The 23,140-nt window shown below is 45.6% G+C and overlaps 2 protein-coding genes across 3 annotated transcripts in view; one reads left to right on the forward strand and one right to left on the reverse strand.

Moving 5' to 3' along the window:
* Nucleotides 1-12,781, forward strand: part of tfb1m (transcription factor B1, mitochondrial) — a 36,507-nt gene extending 23,726 nt beyond the window's left edge. The window contains exons 7-9 of one of the 2 annotated variants that reach the window (XR_014889868.1): nucleotides 1,385-1,512; nucleotides 2,379-3,908; nucleotides 12,682-12,781. Coding sequence is in view for 1 of the 2 variants with exons in the window: in XM_085256200.1 (XP_085112326.1) it covers nucleotides 1,385-1,512; nucleotides 2,379-2,667 (417 nt within the window). In the remaining variant the exon portion in view is untranslated. Of the gene's footprint in view, nucleotides 1-1,384; nucleotides 1,513-2,378; nucleotides 3,909-12,681 lie in introns of those variants that run through there. The other variant, XM_085256200.1, reaches the window with a different exon arrangement.
* tiam2a (TIAM Rac1 associated GEF 2a) overlaps nucleotides 9,298-23,140 on the reverse strand; it is a 59,601-nt gene continuing 45,758 nt past the window's right edge. The window contains exons 16-27 of the mRNA XM_085256190.1: nucleotides 18,914-19,147; nucleotides 18,386-18,454; nucleotides 16,782-16,907; nucleotides 15,915-16,023; nucleotides 13,923-14,102; nucleotides 13,616-13,734; nucleotides 13,199-13,307; nucleotides 12,851-12,909; nucleotides 12,654-12,756; nucleotides 12,386-12,479; nucleotides 11,552-11,706; nucleotides 9,298-11,296 (exon numbers count right to left, since the gene is read on the reverse strand). Of these exons, the coding sequence (XP_085112316.1) occupies nucleotides 10,593-11,296; nucleotides 11,552-11,706; nucleotides 12,386-12,479; nucleotides 12,654-12,756; nucleotides 12,851-12,909; nucleotides 13,199-13,307; nucleotides 13,616-13,734; nucleotides 13,923-14,102; nucleotides 15,915-16,023; nucleotides 16,782-16,907; nucleotides 18,386-18,454; nucleotides 18,914-19,147 (2,061 nt within the window). The 3' untranslated portion in view covers nucleotides 9,298-10,592. The remainder of the gene's footprint in view (nucleotides 11,297-11,551; nucleotides 11,707-12,385; nucleotides 12,480-12,653; nucleotides 12,757-12,850; nucleotides 12,910-13,198; nucleotides 13,308-13,615; nucleotides 13,735-13,922; nucleotides 14,103-15,914; nucleotides 16,024-16,781; nucleotides 16,908-18,385; nucleotides 18,455-18,913; nucleotides 19,148-23,140) is intronic.

Consider the following 23,140-nt stretch of genomic DNA (forward strand, 5'->3'; position numbering starts at 1 on the left):
TCATGTGAAATGTGCTTGAACAACGATGTCCTTCTTTGCGCTGCTAAAGCAAAGATCTGGAGATTCAGAAATAGTCTTTTTAATGTATTTTGGTTCTTTTGAGCTCATCATGACATTGAGGAGATAAAGAGAGTTAGAGGATGCTTTACAGGAGAACAAGTGAAGTGCTAGAATAGAACGTGTGTACGTATAGGTGCTTGAAAGTAAAAGATCTGAGAGTGAGAAAGATGCACTCTGCTGGCTCAGACGCGATTACTTCATCAGTGTGTCATGTTAGCTTAGAGCTGACACAGGAAGGATCAGGAGGAGGCTGCCAGAGTGGAACTGGAGCCGAGAGTCCCACCACCAGTCCTTAACTGGGGTTCACTTCAGGTTCCCGAACGGGGGGTACCTAAAGGGGGTTTGTGGTAACACTGTAAAGACTTCAGCTGACGTGAAATAAAAAAGTGCGTCCCTGGTCTCTCCGTGGGCAGCTCTGGATCACCTCCAGTATAGCTGGTCCTGCTTTCTCCTGCATCTGCGGTGTGCTGGGAGGTTCCAGATTTATGGATTTTATAGATATTATTTATTATGTTTGTGGTTTTCAGATATTTTGCTACAAGTAACAAAAATAAATTAATAGTCAGATGTATTACGGTGTAACACATGGCCTTATTCGTTTATTAGGGACTATGGGGCTGGTGTTGATTTAACCTGATTGGCTCCTAAGGTTTCAAACTGTTGCTGTAGTTTCTCCTGAAACGCTCGTGGGACCATTTGTCCAAATGTGACCTTCAAAAACAAAAACATTTCCAAAATATCTCCACCTTCCTGGTCTCCACCGAGCCCTGGAGTACTTTTCTGGGACCTTCTTAAGTGAGCTGAAAGCAGGTATATGCGATTTAGTTCCCGCTGAATCATCCATGGCTGCCTGCATCGCTGCATCTATATATGGTCGGTCCTCAGTGGAAATGTTAGAGGCAGATAGTGGGATAAAGAGATGCGCTCTACGGTGAGTCAGGCTTGCAGGTATTAAGGAACTCGGTGGTGATGCAACAACAGAGACTCAGTTTCTATGGTCCATTGCACAGGTGTTACTGTGGCAACTGGAACTAGCTCGCCAACCAGCCATGCTGCGTCATCTTATTTTCTCCCTTCCCTCCTTCTTTTATCCCGGAGTGTTGAGCCCTTTCCCTCTTTCGCTCTCTTTGTCCAGCTTTGTATCTCTCGTGCCATTTGTCAGGAAAGCTTGTTTTTTTGGCACACTTGACATTCCCCCTCTGATCACACCTGACTGCTCTTTTTCTGCCACTTTCTTTCACCACATTCCCATGAGCACACTCTCTGCAGTCTAGTTTTAAGGTCTGTGCTAACCCCCCGCTGTCTGGATTTCCTCTCGTTGTAGGTTGACGTGGGAGTAGTTCACTTCACCCCCTTGGTTCAGCCCCAGATCCAGCAGCCCTTTCAGCTGGTGGAGAAAGTCGTCAGGAACGTTTTCCAATTCCGTAGGAAGCACTGCCATAAAGGAGTCGAGTAAGTACACGTTAACCTAATGAAGCTTGTAGGGCCTCGATCCACTCTTTCCCTCTTTTTACTTTTTAATCCATGCGTCATTCACATCAGTTATTCTCTCTCTACATTTTTCATGTCTGACGGCAACGTCTTCATCTCATCGTTAATTAGAGTGGCTTTATATATTTTTTATATTCACCATTCAGACAGCTTTTGAGTGTTTCTCTAACCAAATCTGAACATTCGAGTAACTTCAGAGCAGCTAGTAACAAAGCCAGACACCCACATGCGTGTGCCCATCGCCCCCGTGCCTGTTAGGGAAGTGTATGTAGGCCCGGATAACAAAAGAGCGCTGGCTGTTTGAAAGAGAGCAGCAATTATGAGTCACTGAGGTAGCATAGGAAAACGGGGAAGCATATTTTATGTAACTGCCGTGGGTCGGTGGCAGCAGCACCAAACTGGGGAGGCGGCACCAGCACTCGAGCACCTAAAAAGCATCTGCAGATTGTGTGGAGCTGGCTGTCACTCGCTAACCTGCAGCGAACGAGTCCGCAGCAACATCTGAGGCAGGGACAGCTTTCAGGGTGGGAGACGGCAAAATAAATAAAAATTAGCAATTGAAATCACAGCTGCTCTGTTTCTGATTTAGAAACTTTGTGTGAGTTTAATGGCAGCCCTGGACTATGCAGTGTGGCTGTGGAGTAAATTAACAATTCATGAGGACTTTGTGTGATTTCAATTAACTTCACCGATCTGAAATAATTGCTGAGGGATAATTTCTTTCTGTTTGAACTTTCTGATGCCATTAAACTTGCATGATCGTTAAGATATCAAAGCGGACTAAGCGCAGGAATCTGTACTCTCGTGTCGTCGCTTTTTCCCCACAGGAAGTTGTTCCCTGAGGCGCGTCGTGTTGAACTGACACAGGAGATGATGCAGCAGGCCGACGTGGACCCCATCCTGCGCCCCACAGAACTCACCATACCCCAGTTCAGGGCGTTAGCAGATGCCTACGCTCGTCTCTGCGCTCACGAGCCCGCTCTTCTCACCTACGAGTTCAGAGAGGAGCTCAGGCTGAAGCACGTTGCCAGAAAAAGCAACACGGCATCATCGCCTACACTTACGGACGCACCGAGCGGCGTGGCAGAGTCCTCTGCAACCCCGCTGAAAAAATAAAAAGCATGGACACCAAGAGAAGGGGACTAATAGCTTCTGTTAGCACAGGGAGACAACAGTCTGCTCTTAGCTGTGACATTTCCACCTGGCATAACCATGCATTTTTAAAGCATTTCCCCTGCACACACACGGCAATTTGGTATACAGGAAATACTGGGACTCACACACAGGATCCACACAGGCTTTGGCTCAGCCCCTTAACCATTTCCTGGGATCCAACAGCTACCAGCAAGTCACGTGTTTTAGGGAGGATGAAGAAAGGCGGCTAGTTCGTTCCCCACAGAAGCTTTTTAAGAGAAAGCATCTCTTTATGTCCCAGTTCTTACTTCTTATCCATCTCACATAACACCTCATCCTGTGGGACTGAAAGAAACAGTGATTTCAGGGTGATTTAGACAAGGAGAACATGGCAGCTCCATATTCAGGCCACTTTTATTCCTTCCAGTGTGTATTGCTCAGTCTCTGGGGAGACGGCGCTTTAAGGGACAAAGAGTGCTGTGAATTTGTCAGCTCAAGAAAGACTCGTCATGCAAAAGGAAGATGGCTGCAATTAAAATATTTTTTTGTTCAAAACTTTTTGTGTTGCGTTCTGTGGGCTAATGGTGGGGTAAGATGTGCTTGTAGTATAACTGGAAAATGAGGCAAAATAATAAAATCTTACAAGTGACTGTTGTTTGTTTAATCAGAAGTATGAATAAATAGCAGCGTGTGCAGTGTTTCTCGGTGAAAGCATTGTAGTTTTAAATATTCCTCTATGAGCAGACTGTCACCAGCAGAACATGGCAGCGCTGCTTCCTGCCAGTATGGCAGATGGCGTGCTAGGGCTGAGTAGTTGCCAGAGTTAGAATTCACTCAGTTCTGATGATAGGTGGGTGATAATCGACAGCCACAATCAACAATCCGCATGACGTGCAGGAGTGATGTGATGCGCGCCGTTCAGTCTGCTCAGTCACCCCAAAATAAACTGCTCTTACGATAAGCTTTTATTTTGGTAGATGACGGCGTGTGGAGGAGGACTGAAGGGTGAGGAATTGCATCACGCAGAGGAGGAAGATAATTAACCACTAACAAGATGCAAGGCTGCGGTCGTAGAGGCATTTGTTTGGTTTGTCTGATACCTTTGAGCATTAGTGTACGCATCATATCTCAAAGTCAATTATACTCTGAATAATGTACAGAAGCGGCCAATCAGGCACCGTGTCCACCACAGCTGTGTGAAGACCGTCATCCCGCAGCTACAGGTGAGTGAAAACTTGATGAGCTGGTCAGGAAAGTCACCTGTTATATTTTTGGATCAAAAATTTAGTTTCATTTGGTCTTTAATTAGTACACAGCGTCAGCATGGCTGCAGTAAACTTAGTACTGCAACATCATGCTACAGTAAAAGTAGATAAATATTTATCTAAAAAGAAATTATGTAATTTCTGCATCCAGCTTATCAAAGTTCTTAAAATGTGTATATTATTCATTTTTAAATGTGGGGCTGGCTGAGCTCGTGTTGGGCACCTGTATGAGTTATGATCATAAACTCGATGGTTTTGTTTTTGGACAGTGTCTGTAGTGCTGTTACTGTTACATCATCACAGTGTGATTAAAGTTCAGACTTTCAGCTTTAATTCAACGGGTCTAACAAACATTTTGCATGAATTGCATGCTTTTTTGTTTTTCCAGAGGCTCAAAACCTATTTGACAAACAGGATTATTGTAATAATTCTACATATAAGGATTGTTTTTAATACTAAGTAATTCCTGCCTGAAGTTCAGTTGCTTTTCCTTCTGGAGATGTCCTGCAGTCGCCTTCAGGTGCTTGTTTGTGGGTTGAGATCAGGTGATGCTGAAGAATATCTCATTTCTATGGCTGTATCCCAATTCAGGGTCTGCAGCCTTAAAGTACGCATTTCAAGGCCGATTACGTCACAGCGGCGCGCCGAAGGCTGTCCCAATTCAAAGGCTGCTCGAAATGCGGCCCTCAAATGCGTCCTTCATTTCCCTGAATTTTAAGGCTGTGGCAGTGTAGACTTCGTGGCCCAACATATCCCAGAATGCATAGCGCGGCGATGGGTGTGGATAAATTTGCACAAAAAAAGGGCGGATGAGGGGCGCCCGAAGAGTAAACTTTAAGTACTGAATATTATGTCACTTATTTATGTGCAAATGTTTAATAACGAAGAACATTAAACATTGCTGTTGGCCACATGTCGGCAAAGTTATGTGACATTAGTGACGTTTGTACGAACTTGGTTTTAAAGCCTTTACTTTAAAATGTACGCCGTAGAGAATGATCAAAGATCATGTAGAAACAAACAAATGAACAAAAGAGTTTCTCCTTCATTTCTGTCAGAGCTATGACACGTTTCCAGCTGTTAGTATCATGGTTGCTAGGCAAACTGGGCAGCGCAACGGAGGCTTTTTTAAAAAAAAATTTTTACTTTATTGACAAACAACAGTGTCAGCGCAACGGAGGCTAGACCGTCCCATTACACAAGCCTCGCACTTCCGGCCTTAGCGGTCTTTGAGTAGCGACCCTTGAGGATTGTTGAGGCTGCGTACTTTAAGGCTGCAGACCCTGAATTGGGATACAGCCTAAGTACTGAGAAAATCTTGAGTTGCTTTTGTGGTTTTCTTTGGCTCATTATGCACGTGCACTGTGAAGCTCTGTCTGGTCAGTTGTGCAGCAAGTTCCTCTTGTAGACTCAATACGCTTCCTGCAGAGTGTTTTTGTCTTGGTTAGATGTTGTAAAGTTGTTCTTATTAATCATGGAAATAATTCTGTCATCATGCACTTTAGCTCCCTACTGTGCTCTCTGCGCTCTTTTGGTGTCGCAGTCATTGTTTCTAAGATTTAGTTTTCTCTTCAGCTTAGTGTTGTCATTTCGAGAGCTCCAATGAAAGCTGCTTAAAAAAGTTTAGCACCAGTCAGCTGCAGATCTTTTATCTTCTTTTGTCATGAAATAACAAATGAACTTCTCTCACCAGGTGTAGTATTTGTAGCATGCAGTATTTGTAGCATGCAGTATTTGTAGCATGCAGTATTTGTAGCATGCAGTATTTGTAGCATGCAGTATTTGTGTTGAACTCCTTGACTTTAAAGCAGAAAGTCTGCACTTGGGTTACACTGATGTACAGAGGCTAACTGGAGTGTGAGTCTATTTTCCACTGATAGTAATGTACATTAAAGTAGTAATGACACCATTAATAATAATAATAATGGATTGCATTTATATAGCGCTTTTCAAGTCACCCAAAGCGCTTTACAATGCCACTATTCATTCACTCTCACATTCACACACTGGTGGAGGCGAGCTACAGTTGTAGCCACAGCTGCCCTGGGGCAGACTGACAGAAGCGAGGCTGCCATATCGCGCCATCGGCCCCTCTGGCCAACACCAGTAGGCGATAGGGTAAAGTGTCTTGCCCAAGGACACAACGACCAGGACAGAGAGCCCGGGGACCGGCGACCTTCCAGTTACAGATACGCTTCCCAACCCCCTGAGCCACGGTCACTGACAAAGTCCTGCGTTTGAAATTTTTCACTTCAGTAAAAGTGCAGAAGTGTTAAGCAGGCACGTGCAGAAGGGGGGGGGGGGCTTGAGCACCCGCCCCTTTCCTGATGTGTGCCCAAAGTGCCCTTTTGTTGAGGCAACTTTAAAAATATATATATATATTTATAAAAAAATTTATGTGTGTGGGCGTGCGGAGTCCTGTCTGTGCCCCTCAACAATAATGTATACTATTAGTCACAGTTTTGCTAAATAAAAGGATCTGGCTTGCATCAGTCACATGATCACTATTAACCAATGATCGCCCTTGACGGCAGAACGCGCTGGTTACGAGCCGGGAACGAGCTCACAAAGAGCACGCGCATTTTTTGCGGTCCGGAGCTGTAGGAGAAACGCAAATTACCTCAGAGACACAGACTTACTATATTTCTTCCATACAGACTGATGCGACAAAACCAGTAAGTAGGTGTACAGCGTACACTGTAGTGTATAGCACACAGGAGTATTGGCTTATTATGTACACGTTGGTAAGTTGTCTTGTGGCAACTGACGAACAGAAAGAAATGAGCGTGCTGTGTGTGCAACAACAAACATTAACTGACCTGTTATTAACTGCACAGGTAGTGCTGGTCATAGCTGCTAGCTCACTGTGTAAGGCTGTCATGGGTCTGTAGCTCTGTCACCGTTTTAGGGAACATGTTTAGTTTTAAAGCAAGTTTCCGGGCTTTTCCTGCCTTTCTGGAGGGATTATATTTCACTAAAAAACGATCTAATATGCATGTCCACATAATTATGCATTATTATAATATTTAAAAAAAACACATGCTGTATTTTAAAGAACATACATTAAGAAACAGATTATATTAGATTTATATTCTAAATAAGACAAAATTTGGATTTTACAGCAGTAAAATTATTGTATCTGTTTAAAAATGTAAAAAGCTTCCCCCTGCACAGAGTGGATAGTGAAACAAATAGAATCATCATAATGACATTATTTCATATTTATTACTTCCCCCTCCTCATTGCTTTATTATTGTAGCTCTAGTAATAAATAATAATGTAAGGATTCTGGATCAGCACCATGATGCCCATAGTATATACAGTATTCTGAAGAAGGTCTAAAATGTCACTGTGTGTGCGTGCATGTGTGTGTTTTATGTATATGGATTATTTTAAATTATTACTCATGATATAACATTGTGCAGACATGGCTGGTAAGGACATGAGGAGGAAACAGTAGGAGCTGTGTGAGGCTACCAAAGGCAGTGCTATAACATTTTTCTGTCATCATTTAATTTTAGATTAAGTGCAAGAGTTGTTAGGTGTGGATAATTAGATTATAGTTTATTGCAATAGCAAGTTGTGCCTTGTTCTCAGATGGACAGCAAGTGGAGAGTGAAATATGAAATGATGGGATGGAAGGAAGAAGAGAAGCAAAGAGTGATTCACAGGCAGAGCCTAAATTATTTCTCACAGTTTTTTATTGCCTTATGGTTCCAAGCGCTGTCACCAATCTTTGCATTTTGTTATTATCTCATGACACTTGTTGAATCAGCTACCATCTCTCCTATGGACTTTTTAATGTCTACAGTCTCAGATCAGCACAACCCTGCCCTCCAGCACCATCAGCAGCAGGAGCAGCAGAAACCCCTCAACAGCAACATTGTACCCATCAGGTAAAACATAGGCTACGTTTGCTTTGCCTTGTCGCCACCTCACAACAGTGATATAGTATGATGCGATCCCATATTAGATTCTTGATGAATGTGTGTTGTTGTTATTCAGCCTGGTTCAATGTGCCCCTTTTTAACTTAAAGGTCTCTGCACGGCCCTGGTGTTAAGAGTGAAATATTAGAGCCGAGTCATGTTCCGCTATCAGTGTTACAACAGATGCATTAATAACTTCAAATTACAGCAGCTTGAGGCGGGGTCACTTTAAATGCTGTCTATTTGGCCATTTTACTTGAGTAATTCAAAAAGAAATGTATTTAATAAACTGACTGTAGTGTAGTTTAACATAACTTCACAATATTTCTACCATTGCTGGAGTACAGTCTTCTTACCTCATTATTAAGGAGGTCTCTGCAGGATATTTGACATTAGTCATTCATGACGTTATTTTGGTCCACAGTCATTTTTAGCACGCCGTTTAAGAGCCTCTCCTAAATCACGCCCAACCAGAACCGTACACCTTGTATCCTTGTTGCTCCATCAGCCACTGAACCAGCCTCATGACGTATTCATGCCATGGTGATTTGTCACCTACTGTAAATTCCAGTAACTCTTAGGTAATAAAAGAGCACAGCAGGTTTCCTGTTACTCTAGCACCGTTGTCCGTGCACAGTTACTTGAATGATCGGCTGTGCGCTGTATCATTAAAAACTCTCAGTGAAACTCTGCAATGGCCAAAGTGCTAGAAGAGTCTTGCAGCGTCCTTTTTTCCCCTGGTGCTGTTAAAGCAACAGTATGGAACTTTTAAGCAGGAAATGTCAGATTGCTTCACCTCATATTTTCTTGCTGGACCTGTTCTGGTGTGACCAATAACCTTTTATTGTGTCTAATATCGGCCAACTCCAGCTAGAGTTTTGCATTTTAAGTCGGTTCAGAGTTTAACACCTTCAGTGTGAAATATTTTCACATCATTATCACTTAGAGGCTCGGTGGCTGTTACACAGCAGGCTTTCCGTCTGCTTTAAGCTGCTGGATTTAATTCCACATTCTCCTCTTGTTTGGCAAATGTCTCAAAAATGAAGGATCTGTCGAGCTATGCATTTAGGGCTACGTGGGGGAAATTAACAAGACGAATGAATTGTGCTTTCGGTGATGCTAAATAATGAGCAAACAAATATTTTCCCATCACGGAGATTAATTGTCGGTGTGCGTGAAGCCTTTTGCCAAGTCTTTCTTCGTGTAGCTGTGGCCCACTTCTGTCAAGTAATTATGTATTCTGAGGAGACACCGTATGCTTCCAACGTCAGGATCATATGACAGCTAATCGGGGACCGTCCATCAAGCCCAGCCCTGGGACTGAGCCTAAGATGAGACGCTTACCTGTCAATGAAACATAAAGGACATGCAAAACTGAAGTGGCACGCTTTGAAGGGCAGCCTGGAAACACTTTCCCAGATGGTTTTCACAGATATACTTTTATTTATAAAACAGTTCCATCAGAATGGAGCATTCACATTCATTGGTATGCTAGCATTAAAGGCATGGTAGAGTTCAGCTGAAAGGGTAAAGCATGTAGTGGTTTGCCTTTTTTTAGTACAAACATGTACTTAATGTAATGGCAAACGCTCTTTACAAAAATATCAACTGTGTTACTGCAAGATCCTGTTTCGTTTCTGTACAGTGTCAAGTATGTATGAGTATACATAAACGTATCAAAGATAGAAAAGATTATATATACAGGATACATACAAACATTAAAATCATCGGGTTTTAAACGTTATTGCAGTTTAAATCGGTCATCTGAGTAAAAACATGGACATCCCAATGCAAGAAATTACAATCTGGAGCGAAACACAACCAAATCCAGTAGCTGCATTTAAAAATGAAGTGATTAACTCTCAAACTGTTCTCTCTCATTTAAGAGTCGACCGAATCTGTAGCCTCGAGTTCAAGCCTTAACCCAAAGAGGATAAAATAAACATAATGAAACCCAGAAATAAATTAAAAACAGCAGTAATAACAATACAACCTGTACAGATATTTCAAATATGTAGGCAAACAGTGTACTCTTAGTGCACAAAATACAGCAAAAAAAGGCGTAGTTGATGCCTCCTGTTCTCAGGAAGTCTCACTTGACCGTTGCAGCTCTGTGGGTGCGTCTGTGATCACCTTTTTCTTCTTCAGTGCCTCCTTTCATATTTGTACTAAAGTGAAATTCGTACAACGTTCGGTGTATTAATCGTTTTCTTTTGGTTTCACAGAATCGATACAAAAGCCTGTTGCCTGGCAAGCTTTGCCGAATTACCAGTGTCTGCCTGAGAAACTCAACTCAGCGTCCTGTGGATTTCACCGCCTCTCAACGTTTGGGAGTGACAGACGAGGACATTCTTCGTGAAAAAGGTCAAGAACCGAATAAAAACTGCCAATCAGCAGCAGCTGCGGGGCAAACTTGAATGGAACGCGTCGCACTGATGGTTTGTGGGGAGGAGGCAGAGCCCAGAGAGCTGAGGACGATGCAGACACACATCAGTGCTTGGCAGATTCATTGTAGTCATCATCACTGCGCTTTGCCTCTCTAGGGGAAGAAAGCCACAGTCCCAGCCGACGAGCTGCCATCAGAACACGTCGTTTGCATCTAACCTTGTGTGGGCGAGTGTGAGACTTAAATCTGTAAGGCATTGAAGTTCATGCACAGCTTCGCAGTCATCGCCTCGGTGGCCACTAAAGTAGCCCAGGTACTGTATGCCCCGTCTATGCTGACACCTGAGACGAGGCGCCGGTGGCACCGCTCTCAGCTGGGTCATAGAAACAGTCTTCGTTCACTACTGAGGTCAGACTCTGGACGCTGAACTCTCTCTCCAGCAACGTGTTGAGGTCCACGGCTCCACACGGCAGCGCTGCATCCGTCTGGCTGTCCAGTGACCTGCTCTGCTCCTTCATCTTCAACAGGGCTCCCGGGCTCCTCCTGAAACTGCACGGTTTCCTCTTAACGGCGGTGAAGTGGCCTCGCACTAGTTTGGGTTGCATCTCCGGGGTGTCGCCAACACCCTCGGGCTGAACGCGGGGGGCCGGTGCACCTTCTGATGCAGAATCCTCCGACAGTTTAAGTTGGAGAAACTGAGCTTCAATTGCACTAGTTGGGGAGCTGCTGTCTCCGCTGTCCCTCCTCGTCCCCCCCTCGCTAAAGCCGTCGTCGTCCTCGTCGCTCAAAATGTCAGACTCTTTCACAGAGGTGGAGCGGGGTTGAGAGTTGGAGCAGTGTGTCTGAGACCAGTTCTGCTGGACTGGAAAGATGGGCGAGTCGGAGGACACGCGGGCTGGAGGAGCCCCGGACAAACTGTAGGTTCCACTGCTCAGGCTTCCCTCGTCAGAGTCTGGCCCGAGCTTCGGAGCCTCGCCCTGGGTGGAGAGCTCTGCAGGCGGCTGCTTGCACAACCAGGAAGCTCTGGAGGAACCTAGAAACAAAGGTGGGGATGGAAATTCCACTGTTATCTGAGCTGAACACTTGCAGCATAAGCAGCCGAGTGCCAGCCGAGCGTTAGGCGGCCAAATGACTTCAAATTCCAGTCGACAAGAATTATTTTTATAAAGAGATGTTTTTACAGGAAACCTTCCCAGGAAGACGTGCCTGGTACTAAAAATGAGTGTGGAGTGTTTCATACAACCTAAACTGGATGAAAGATCTCCATAAGAACGCTTCAGAAACCCACCTAGCCTGGCGGAGGAAGGCAGGGTGCTCCTCAGAGGAGCCAGGTGCTCCTTACAGCTCCTCTCCAGCGTGCCCTCGCCCTTCATGTTCCTCCTCACGTTCTCCCTGAGGATGGAGCGGATCACCTTGATGATGCTGACCTTGCTCTCAGGCACACTGAGAAGAAACCAGAGGTATCGCAGTAACGTGAGAACGGGGCATGCTCAGTTTGATTTCACAAGCTAAATATAGATTAAGATTTGCGAAGGGTTCGTTGTGTCCCCGGCGAAATTACTGATGTAATTTATTAGGACTGATCCCGATTTCATAGTATGTAATGAGAATCACCGATTTAGTCACAGGCTCTCTCGCTACAGTTCCCATGTAGACTGTTTGTATGAAATGGGTCTTTTTGGGGGGCAGAGAAGAAGTAGCTTTATTTGATTATCTAACATTATGGATAAAATGTTCTATTAATAGAAAACTTAATTAACCATTTCCAGCCGATAGACTATATTCTTTAAGAATTCTGGGTCATTATTAATGTGACAGTCGTGTGAAATATGTGACGGCTCCTAAAAACCAGAGTTTATCCAAACATCTTTGGACGAGAGGCCGACATTCAATGTGATCTACAAACTGCTCATTGCAAACATCATGACAGTTTGTATCGACTAAACTAGTCTGCAGAGTTTTCCTTTGTGTTGACGACCTGTCAAAATATTTTACTGCTCGTATTTCTTTTGCTGTCTGACTTCGTTTTCGCACCATGTCACGATGCTCCCAGTGTAGCATTAACTTAAAATCGGTGCGTTTTTAGAAAGCTGTGATTTCACCTAAACGCTGAATCTCTGACCTGCTGCACAGCTGGAAGACTGTCTCTGGTCTCCCCTCCACTTCAGACCTGGAGTGAATCAGCTCCCAGATATAGCTGCTCTGCGTACCTGTTCCTAGGAGAGCCGGGAAATAAATGAGAGGCCTTTAATCATGTGGTGCGTGTATGGTTTATGGTTTCAGAGGGAGATAAGAGGGGTGGAAGCTGAATAGAAATGTTTAGTGGATTTAGTGGATGTACTTTGTGAGTGATTTGTTGGGGATAATTTGGAAGCGTGTCGGCCTCTTACCTGCAGTATTTCCCAATCTGACCTGCAGAGCCGAGAGCGGGATGAGCCAGCGGAACTTGAAGGGGTCCGAATCTCCGTGAGAGAGCGCCGAACGAGGGTTGGCCTGGCATTACAAGAAAAAAGAAAAATGGGGTAAGAGAGAAAATGTAACGTTTCACACCAAACGCACTCGATGTGGGAACGTGACACAAACATACCATTTTTTTCTTCAGCTTGTTGTTTTCCCTGCAGACCAATATCACTGCTTTCTTGAACACTGGTGAGAGAGCGCGAGAGAACACATGAGCGTCTTGGATTTGACTGTGCATGCCTCTTGGGGAAAGCCGACTGAGGGAGCGCAACCACAGAAGCATTTTAAATGCCAGCTTGAAGCCTTAAAGCATATATCAGCGTTACAGCTGTGGATATTAAAATTCTGTTCCTGCACACTATTCTGTGCAGCAAACCCAATACAGCTTGTTTATATATCGATTCACTTTCTCTGATGCAAACATCCACGAGTGACAATTAAGGGAAATGGTGAAAAATAAAAAGGGCTGACTCACCGAACACTGTCATTTCGGGGTCTTTTCTCATGCGGCCCAGCGACGGATGAGGGTTGAGCCAGACCACAGAGGAATGCATGAGAAACTCTCCCATAGAGATCTCTGTGACCTGAGAGAGGCGTAAGGGACGGCAGACAGTTTAAGAGAGAGTCGAGGCAGGCGCTGAGCTTTTTACGGCTCAGGCTAAGCGTGTCTGTGAATGGAGTTGCACTGCACACTCGGGTTTGTGCACAGGCTCAAAGCTCAGGCAAATTTAAAAACACTGAAAGCATACGTGAACATAGAAAACATGATTTGGCTTTGAGTAAATATTACATCAATTTATAAATGTATTCAGACCCTAGAGGCGTGCGCATCACCTAAACTGCTGCGCTCTGATGTACTGATGGAAACTCCACCAAAAATACACTAATTCACCTCTTTATCGTGGCCAGTCTGCTCGGCAACAAGCTGATCGAACACGGAGCCGTAATCCTCGTAGATCTTCTGCATCTCGTTGATGTGGCTGGCCACCTTCTCCATGGCTTTCAGGGCCTCTGCAGACACAACAGAGTGTTAACAGGACCAAGTCGTGACCCTGTGGGTGACTGTGTTCACCCTGTACTGGAAAAATGCCAAAGGTTATCACTTAATGTTTCCACGTGCGACTAACGTGACACCGAAATGCCGAGTGTCAGCACGGCCTGTTTATAGCACAGCGCTTGATTGCACGCAGCCTTCCTACCGGTGAGGTGGTAGTGTTCCTCGCTGTCGCCGTCGGTAAGGGAGACCAGCTCCCTCAGCAGCAAGGGGTACTTGAGCACCCTCTGCACTGGTTTAATCAGGTAGGACTCCAGGGTGGAAGAGTGCTGCTTGGTGGGGTTCCTGGCATCGAGGAATTCTTTGAAGGTCTGATCCGTCTTGGCTAAAGGAAAGAAACACTCAGACTTAATCTGGATCTTTTTAAGCCGTCTGTTCTCTTTGCTTCTGGTCTATGTTTCGGACCGTGGCTACGTTATTAAGCTCTAACCTACTAAAGCAAATGTGGGTCAGTGCAGAATCGCGGTGCAATAATGCGTCTCCAGCAGGGGGGAGTGTGAGCTTCTCCACCTGCTACGACCACTGTGGTATCAAAGTGTAAATCTTTGATGCTGTAACATTAAATCTGGTAAAACACCAAGTTGGGGCCGCATGGTTAACGTGAAACAGCAGGTATAAGACAGAGCAGGCCTTCGGTAAAGGTGCTGACATTTTCCCCGAGCGCTATGCTTCCACAGCGTTACCGAGGGGGGCCATTAAAGTATTAATTATAGCACTGCCAGCCACAGACGTGCAGCCACGTCGACGCCTCGCAGAGTAATTGGCAGGCAATTAACGAGTCGACAAATAAACAGAAACTAAGGCAACCCGGGCCCCATGGCGTGGCAGAAGAGGAGGGGGGATGAAGATGACAGAGATGAGTATATAATTACTTAAAGGACTCACAACAGCCGCAGATTTCTGTGATGTGTTGTGGATCAGCTGCTCGTGACCAGAGGTGCGCTGGGTGTTCTCGGTTTTGCTGAGCCAACTAGAAACTCGCACGCCGTCACTTATGTTCTACTCGGCTGTTTTATCCGTACTAAGCAAATATTATGCTTCCTGCTCAAATATCAGTTTGCAGTCGTCAATTGTGAGCAGCACAACCCGTCATTTAAAGCTTTGGCTAAAAGAGCGGGTGCACAAACCCGGTGAATATCTGGCATCTATTTCCCTTACTCAAACACTTGGAACCATTTTGTGCCAAGCTAGCACCGCCCGCATGCTGAAGCACTCAGGAATAATCACTACGCCAAAATCACAGATGCTTATGGGGGGGAAATTTTACCTAATACATCTACATATCTGAACAATTGGTTAAAAAAATAATCTGCATCTTCAAAAAATAACAGGAGGCTTTACCTCTGCAGCAAAACATCTTTTTATAGCCTGCTTTTAAGCATATCATTAACATAATTTACAAGATCAAATCATTTTGACTGTTCCTAAAACGCTTTCAAGTGTTGCTGGTTAACCATCCTCAAGGTACTTTAGTGATTTTGTCCCATCTAATCCTATTAAAGATCAGCCCTGCTGCTTCCTTCGAGGAATATCCCACACAGCCTCCCACACAGCCCCGTCAGCTAAGAAGCCAATCTGCTTACACTCCTCTCTCTCTACTGGGCATTCATCCCAAATAGTGGCAGAAAGGCCAACATCTGAGGAGGCATAAATCAACTTTAAAATTTCTCCAGCGTCACATGCTGTGGGAGAAGCGAGAGTTATTGTCACGGTCACACATCTGCTGTTAGAGGACAAGGTTATCCAAAGCCAGAATATTTATATGTGCATGTATTTGTTTAAACATCATCTGTTTGAGGAGAAAAGGGCGATAATGCTTTGAAAGTGTCGATCACAAACTGAAAGGTGGAGAGCCGTGTGCTCCTTCGTGCGTGGTGCTGGAGATGGAGCGGGACTGGTGCTAAACTGGAGAGGCATCGCTCACCTCGCTTTCACCCACCGTCTCACTCTGGGACATTTACTTTCATACATAATTGATTTGCTTCCCAAAAGAGAAGACCGAACCTTCAGCCGTGAGCGGCCGAGCTTCCTCTGACGCAACACAGGAGCACGGAAGCTAAATTTAGCGGAGGTGGATTAGTTTGTTTTTGCATGCTGTTTCTCGTTACTATGCAGAATATTAAGATGTGTGTTGTACCTCTCTCTAGGACCTTTTGGACCTTGATGTGGTTGGCACAGAAGCCGCTGTAGAGCTTGAAGTGATCGGCGTAGTAGAGGAATGAACCCCCGAGGGAAAACAGCAGCTTCTGTGAAGAGATGGGGGGGGGGGAAACACCAGTGTGAACACAAAGCACGAGAGAGGATTGGAGGGTGTGAACATGTGAAGTCACGACTGAATCACCGTGCCCTCCCTTCAAAATGCCCCCTCTGTCCTCTTCCTCTCACCCAGCCTCTTCAGTACACTGGCTTTCAGCAGCTCACAATCCGACCAGTGAACCGCCGCCGCGATCGATAGACCTCACACCTCCTCACACTGAGGCCATAAATCAGCCGATGACGCTTCTGTTGCACCACCTCAATTATTTAAAACCCAACACCTGAAAGATCTCTCTTTTCTCTGTAGCCTGTGTGGATTCGGGACTGAATCTTTAGATATTTAACAAACAGCGTGACGTTTCTCTACCTAACGGAGTAACGGAATACACGTACCAGCGTTATGCATTTAAAATACAAAATATGAGTAACTGTATTCTGTTACAGTTACCGTTTAAAAAGGTTCAGAATACAGTTACTTTGTTGAAATAAATGGATTACAGTGTGGTCGTTTCCTGTTTCATGTTAGGCTATGTCCTCCCTATTTTTGGTATTTGGTGGAAACCCAAACAAAACGCACATTAAGAGGCTCTAATGTCTGTGTCTCAATCTCGCAGCCCATGTCACCTCTACTACACCCCACATAATGACGGGAAATTAAGTAATGGAAAGTATTCAGAATACGTTACAAATACATTTTGTAATCTGTAGTGGAATACATTTTAAAAGTAACCCTCCCAACACTGCTTACCTTGAACTGCGAGGGGGTCTCCAGGGTGCTAAAGTCAGGTGACGAGGCAATTCTCTCCTCCAAGGTCTGCAGGAAGACCCTCTGGAAGTCCAGCATCTCAGGCAGGCTGCCAAACAGACTCTCCATCTTTGAGGAGGCAAAAGGGAAGTAGAACAATAGTTAGAAAGAGGAGGAGAAGGAAGCGACACAGGTGACAGGTGAGGACGTATGAAAGAACATCAGAGGGTGAGAGAGTGTGTGGCAACGAGGAAAAACAGACAGGATAGCTTGTAATTCATAGCAGACGGCACCCCAGAGTGTTATAACAGCTCCACTGTGATGGCTCCATCTCTGACAGAGGCACTTAGGGACAAGCTACAGCCGCGCACAAATAAAGCACATATAAATGGACACAGTAAACTTCAGCTGTGTAACAAGCGCTATCTGACACATCCAGCCAGGGTCGCCACTTCCTTTCATTAAAAGCTCGCGTGCCCTTGTCTGTCCTGTGTCCGGTCACATTCCGGTGTCCAATAATGGCCTCTTAATTTGCCCCGATGCTTAGAGGCCCATCAGCTGGTGTGTCTTGGTAATACTTGGGAGAGATGTGCTACGTTTGAGGTCACAGAGCTGGAAAGTTGCGTGCTACAGCAACGATATATGCTGTTGAGTTGTTAAACGGAGAAAAACAGTCCTTCTTTAATGAAGAGTACGTGCAGTGGACAGCCGTGCCGTGGCATATTAAGCTGAGGTGGGTTGGCTCTTAAGCAGCCCTTTATTGGTGTGGCCCTCTGAGACGCCGGAAGGTCGGCGGACGAGAATGTTAATTTGTCCTCCAGGCAGTTGGAGCAGTAATGAGGGAGATTTGGCCCGGCAGAGTTCATCGATGGATAATAAAAGCTCCACATATTAGGTGTCCAACAGAGTTAGCATACGTAAGTTTTCTTAGGGTGGCAAAATCAAACCACATGCAGGTGGTTACAGATGGTTACAATGATTCAAATGCAGTAAGTATACATGTTTTTCATATAGTCTATAACTTAATTACTTTCTGTAGCCCACATAATTAAACACTTTAGTTACATAAAAAACGTGAGTTTTGATTTTATGTACTATATAGTCTGTATAATAAATAAGTCTAAAATCCAGAAAGCTACACAACATGGGGCGGTTCATCTACAAACACACGTCTAATTTAAGTTTCACTGTTTTGACCGTGGCTCAGGGGTTGGGGAATCGCACCTGTAACCGGAAGGTCGCCGGTTCAATCCCTGGGCTCTCTGTCCTGGTCGTTGTTGGATTAACCCTCTGAGGTCCAAAATATAACCGGACATTTTTGATAGCGTAGTGGTTTGACTACACACCTTTGGAGCGGAGGATCACAAGTTCGATTCCCACCTGGGGTGTCTGTATCCAGTAAGGGTCCAAAGGCTAGACCCCCCCCCCCATGCTAACCAAGCCTACATCAGATTAGGCTGAGTGAGGAAGTAGGTATGATATAAATGCCACGGCAAGGGGGAGCCAGGACGCCAGGTCAGGGGAGAGATCACCCCCACCTGATCGGGGTGGGGTGATAGGAGAAGGATAGTTGAGTGCGATAGGAGGATAAATAATTCTCCACCTACCTCATCCAGTGTGAGGAAGGTTTCGTTCTGTAGAGGTTTCAAGTAGATCTCAAACAAACAGGTCAGGTCCTGAAACAGAAGTGGTCAGCACTTAACCTTTGAACCTCTTATCAGATCACCACCACAGCCCCTAATTCCCCCACTCCTTGCGGGGACTGTTGTACTCATTAAGTTGATATATGGGCTTTCCCCTCCCCTAGTTGCATGGTGAAGATGCCTAAAATCAGGCCACACTTTGAAGACAATCCTCTCCCTCAATTGCAGGCTGAAGAGGAGGCGTGTGGGGGGAGGAGACTAAATGAAAAATGGTAGGTGGGGGAAAAAAGGTTATAAAATGACTGGCCAGACAGGCTGAGCGACTACTCACAGCTAACAAATTCTTCTGAATGCTTGTTTTATGCTCCTGATCTCTTGTTCATCATCTATTAAAGTAACCTTACATAAAAAAAAAACCCAATTTACAATAAGGGCACAGCTTTCTAAATCATGATGTGAAGTTTAATATTAGAAATTCTTTGCTGGTCTCACCTTCACGTAGGACTTCTCCGTGTCCACCAGCTCCTGGATGACCTTGCGTAACCTCTCTGTGGCCGTCATATGCTTGGGGCAAGGTCTGAGCAGGGCAGCGTCTCCCGTAGGGCTCGAGCCCAAATCCCCTCCCTGCCTCACCGAGGGTTCCCCGCCGTGATCCATCAGACCCCCGCTGCCCGAGCCTGACCCTTCCTGGAAGGAGTGGTAGAGAGTGCACACTGTGTCCACGCTCTGTAGGGGGCGACAGAGAGAGAAGGTGGTGTATGTAGGTTAGGCAGGATTATTATAGTCAGCTGCATAAAATAAGAAGATATTGCACTGTATGATGACACGCACGGCCTGAACACAAACTCTCACGGATCCATTTAAAGATCCCTCATTTAACCATCCACAGCTAATGACTGCAGCCCCAAAGCTGTGTAAAATAACCACGTGGATCACTCCACCCTGCGCTTGGTCAACGATCCCCCTGGGTACAGTAAGAGTGTTACTGAGATTTAGTTATGTACTCTGTGCTAATTGGCTTTGCATCAAAGACTTTACAGAATTAGCAACTGGATATCCCAGCAGATAGCATTACAGCACATTTCATTATTCTCCATAATCCATAATAGACAGTTATGCAGCTTTGTGTCACGTCGATTACAGACAGTCTGACATGGCAAGAAATCCCAAGTGGTCGTATATTAGTGTGAAATATTTGGTGTTTGATGAAGAGGAAGTCTCAACCTTCCACACATAAATGAGTCATTTCTTCCAGCTTACACCTTTGATGGGTGGAACCCCATGAAGAACTTAGCGTCACAGCATTTACAAAAATATTCTACAGAAGCAGATCGCTCGCATCCCATTTTAGTGGACTGTACCGCCCGGGGTGGGGAACTTAACATCAGCCGTCGGCAGCGCGCTGTGAAGTTTTGCCTGTGGCAGGTAAGACTTTCAGAGCAATCGTGTCAGAAAGTGAACTATTAGGAGCTGCTCTGTTCTACGGAAACAAGAAGCAAAAGGGGGAAAAAAACCCTCTCTGTTGTTTCCAACTTACACCATTGTTGCAATGTTTGGGTTGCAGTTAGCAAGCACTGCAATACATGCAAACTATGCTCAAGTAATCAAAATCCTACCTACTAATTTCTTACCTGACAGGCGTGTCAAGCAAAACACTTCAACTGCAGCAAGCTTTGCTGCTATCAATTACCTTTGATGCTTGTGATAAAAATGGCCTCATGATGCCCAGACCCCCTTATTCCAAGTGAATGGCATGATGTAGCATTGTAATCTGTGGCCAGTCACAAAAAAATCAGCAGGAGCTGATAAATGCCAGTAATAGCAGGTTCCAGTCCGCTGCACAGCAACACAGCACGGCGGGACAGCCAAGACGCCAAACAAAACAGCTGCTCAGCACTCTCTGCCTCCTCGTGCATGTGCTGCTATTTAAAATATTGCATAAGCAAGCAGTCAGTCGCAGCTCCCTCTCAAAACTGTGCAGTAACAGACGTGGATCGATAAAACCTTCATTTTGTCACTACAGAACAGATACGCTGCCAGGAAGTGTGTGAGAGCTCACCCGAGTCACGCATCTTCTCACAGTGTGTGTGAGGTACGACCCGTAACCCCCCAGCACCACCTCCGCCCATTCCCAGGGAGACCGCAGATAATAAAGTCTGCCATTAATAAGCTTGCGACTCATCAGCTAGCTCATTATAACATGGTCACTCCAGAGACGGCCCTCCAATACTCCAGCAAAGACTGTGTGTGTGTGTGTGTGTGTGTGTGTGTGTGTGTGTGTGTGTGTGTGTGTGTGCGCGCGCAAAGACTGAAAAAGAGAGAAGAAAAAGGGAAGGGGGAAAAATTCCTCTCCATGCCCTTTATGTATGTCTGGGCTAAGCCTCTTTCAAGTGATCCACCTCCCACTGTAGCTCCACTCTGGAGGTCTTTGAATGTGGGCTGATAATTATGAGGGGACTTGAAGTCTCCCTGTGCTCTGATGTAGGGACTAATGTTCCTAGTGGAGAGCACAACACAAGATGCACTCATGCTGCAGACATACCTGTATAAATGTTTGCAGTGAGAACCACAGCAACGCAGCAGTAATGCTGCTCACAAATAGCATTTTTCTTTAGCTAAAGCTAGCATCATGTCATATTGAGCATGTTTGAGGTGACAGGAAACATTTAATGCGACTGTGCGCGTGTCATTTAGCATTTAAACGCTTTCAAATCTGAAGCGATTCAAAGAAACACGAGGATATTGGAACATAAGTAGAGCTGTTGACACAGGCTATCCCTTTAAAGATCATAAAATCCACCTCCAGCACTGATGCTGCTGCCACACACACACACACACACAGCACCAGTCAGCCTTCATTCACTGATACACGCTTTGGGAGAACTCCATAATGCACCATGGAGGCAGACGGTGGGGGGGCTGCCTGAAGGAAACACAAAGGTTGAAGGATATCAGCAGGACATATTCATCAAACAGCCCGCTAGTATCTCCAGACAGGAGAGAGCATCCTTGTGCAGACAGATAACTGTGTTTTATTTCAGCTCTGGCACCCGAAGGTGAGGTTTTCCCAGGTCTTTAGAGACCTCCATTCAAGTGCCGACTTGATTCTTGTTACACACCCACACACACAAACGAGATGATGGAGGAGCCGGGTGAGGTGGGGGGAGGAGGGGAAAACACTTTCAGCTCTCACACAGGTCGCTTAGTAAGATTTTCATCAACGCTAATGACGGACGGAGCGTGATGAGAGAAGGAAAGCTGGTGGGTGGACGCCACGCAGTCATGACTCGGGAAATGCATTCGCCTCACAACAATCCCACCGACACAGCCTGACAGCTAGCCCAAATAACCAATTAAGAGCTGAGGACGTGAACCAGCAGAGGCGGGAGAAAAGCCAGGGAGCGCCACGGAAAACAAGCGGATCTGACAGCGCTGCTGTGAATTCCTGATCAGGTTTTCTTGCTGACAGGTGTCAGCCGGGGATAGTGTTTCGACTTCTGCTCAAACCAATTTGGAGAAGAATTCTTCTTATTTTGTCTGTGATGCATTTCCAGCTGCATTTCTTTTTATTTCCGCTCGTCTGCCAGCTGTCCGTTTCCTAGATCCCCGAAATCAAAGCCAGAGATTTTAATTCCAACGTCAAGTCAAATAAAAACACTTTACTGTCAATCCAAACATCCCAAACACAACAATCAAGCACAACCTACACCTAGTTTCCTTCTCCAGCGAAGCCAGACTACATCTGTTTAAATGTTTAATCCTGATGGCTCTAAAATCTCCTACTGAAGCTCATATTTTAAGGTTTAAACATCCACTACCTCTCCCAGTCTGCGAGTCACCATGACGAGCAGTCTGTAGAGCAGCCTCCATGCTGCCGTGGCCTGCTGTTGGGTCCTGCGGGCGAGCGAGCAGCTCTTCCTGCGTAGCCGGCCTCCTCTGGACATTGGCATAACAGCTCGGAGAGAGTGAGCTCTGAAGTTTACTTGACCTGCCTCGATTCTTTTTTTAATTCCCTCTGATGATCAGTCAAATACCCTCATCAACTTTCCTCCTCCTTCTTCTTCTGCGGTTTCTCTTTAGCTCGCCGTTGCCCGTCTCTCCATCAGGCCCAAGTCAGAACCCTCAGACTTCAGTGCACCTCAGCCTCTGGGGCGGAGTGGCCACTGGTCTGTGAGCGTAGGCAGAGAAAAAGTGCTTGCTGCCTGCTTGTTTTGCATATCAGTCCGTAGCAGACGGTCTGGCCACTTGGCCTGTGGGGGAATTTCTCCTCCAGGAGCTATTACTCTCTGTCGCCGCGTATCAGCGTTGCTCTTCCGATGTCTCTACCGCCACAGACTGCCATCCATCCTACTTCCTTTTGTCCGTTTGCCTCCAGATATGCCTCCTTCTTCTTCCTCCGCTTCTTCCTCTCCTGTTCGGCTCCAGGTGACCTCGCTGGTGTGATTTCCAGAGAGCTGAATTGAGAGGCTGGGGGCTGTATCTGGGTCCAGTCTCTCAATAGCGACAGTACAATGCAGACTGTTCTGGCTTGTTACCTCTACACACACAGGAATGGCTGACTCAAAACTGGGAGGCTCTGAGCGGGTGGGGGTAACAGTGCAGGAATGTTAACTATGGCCTCGTACAAGAATAAAACATGACATGCATCGCTCGCTCGCGGGCTACTACATGTGGACAGAAATAAACAGATGCTGGATGGTTTTAACAACAAACTATAAT

The sequence above is a fragment of the Mchenga conophoros genome, linkage group LG19 (assembly GCF_057382185.1).
Source record: "Mchenga conophoros isolate Kocher_MC1m ecotype Shallow Benthic linkage group LG19, M_conophoros_male_GT1.1, whole genome shotgun sequence".
NCBI lineage: Eukaryota > Metazoa > Chordata > Actinopteri > Cichliformes > Cichlidae > Mchenga > Mchenga conophoros.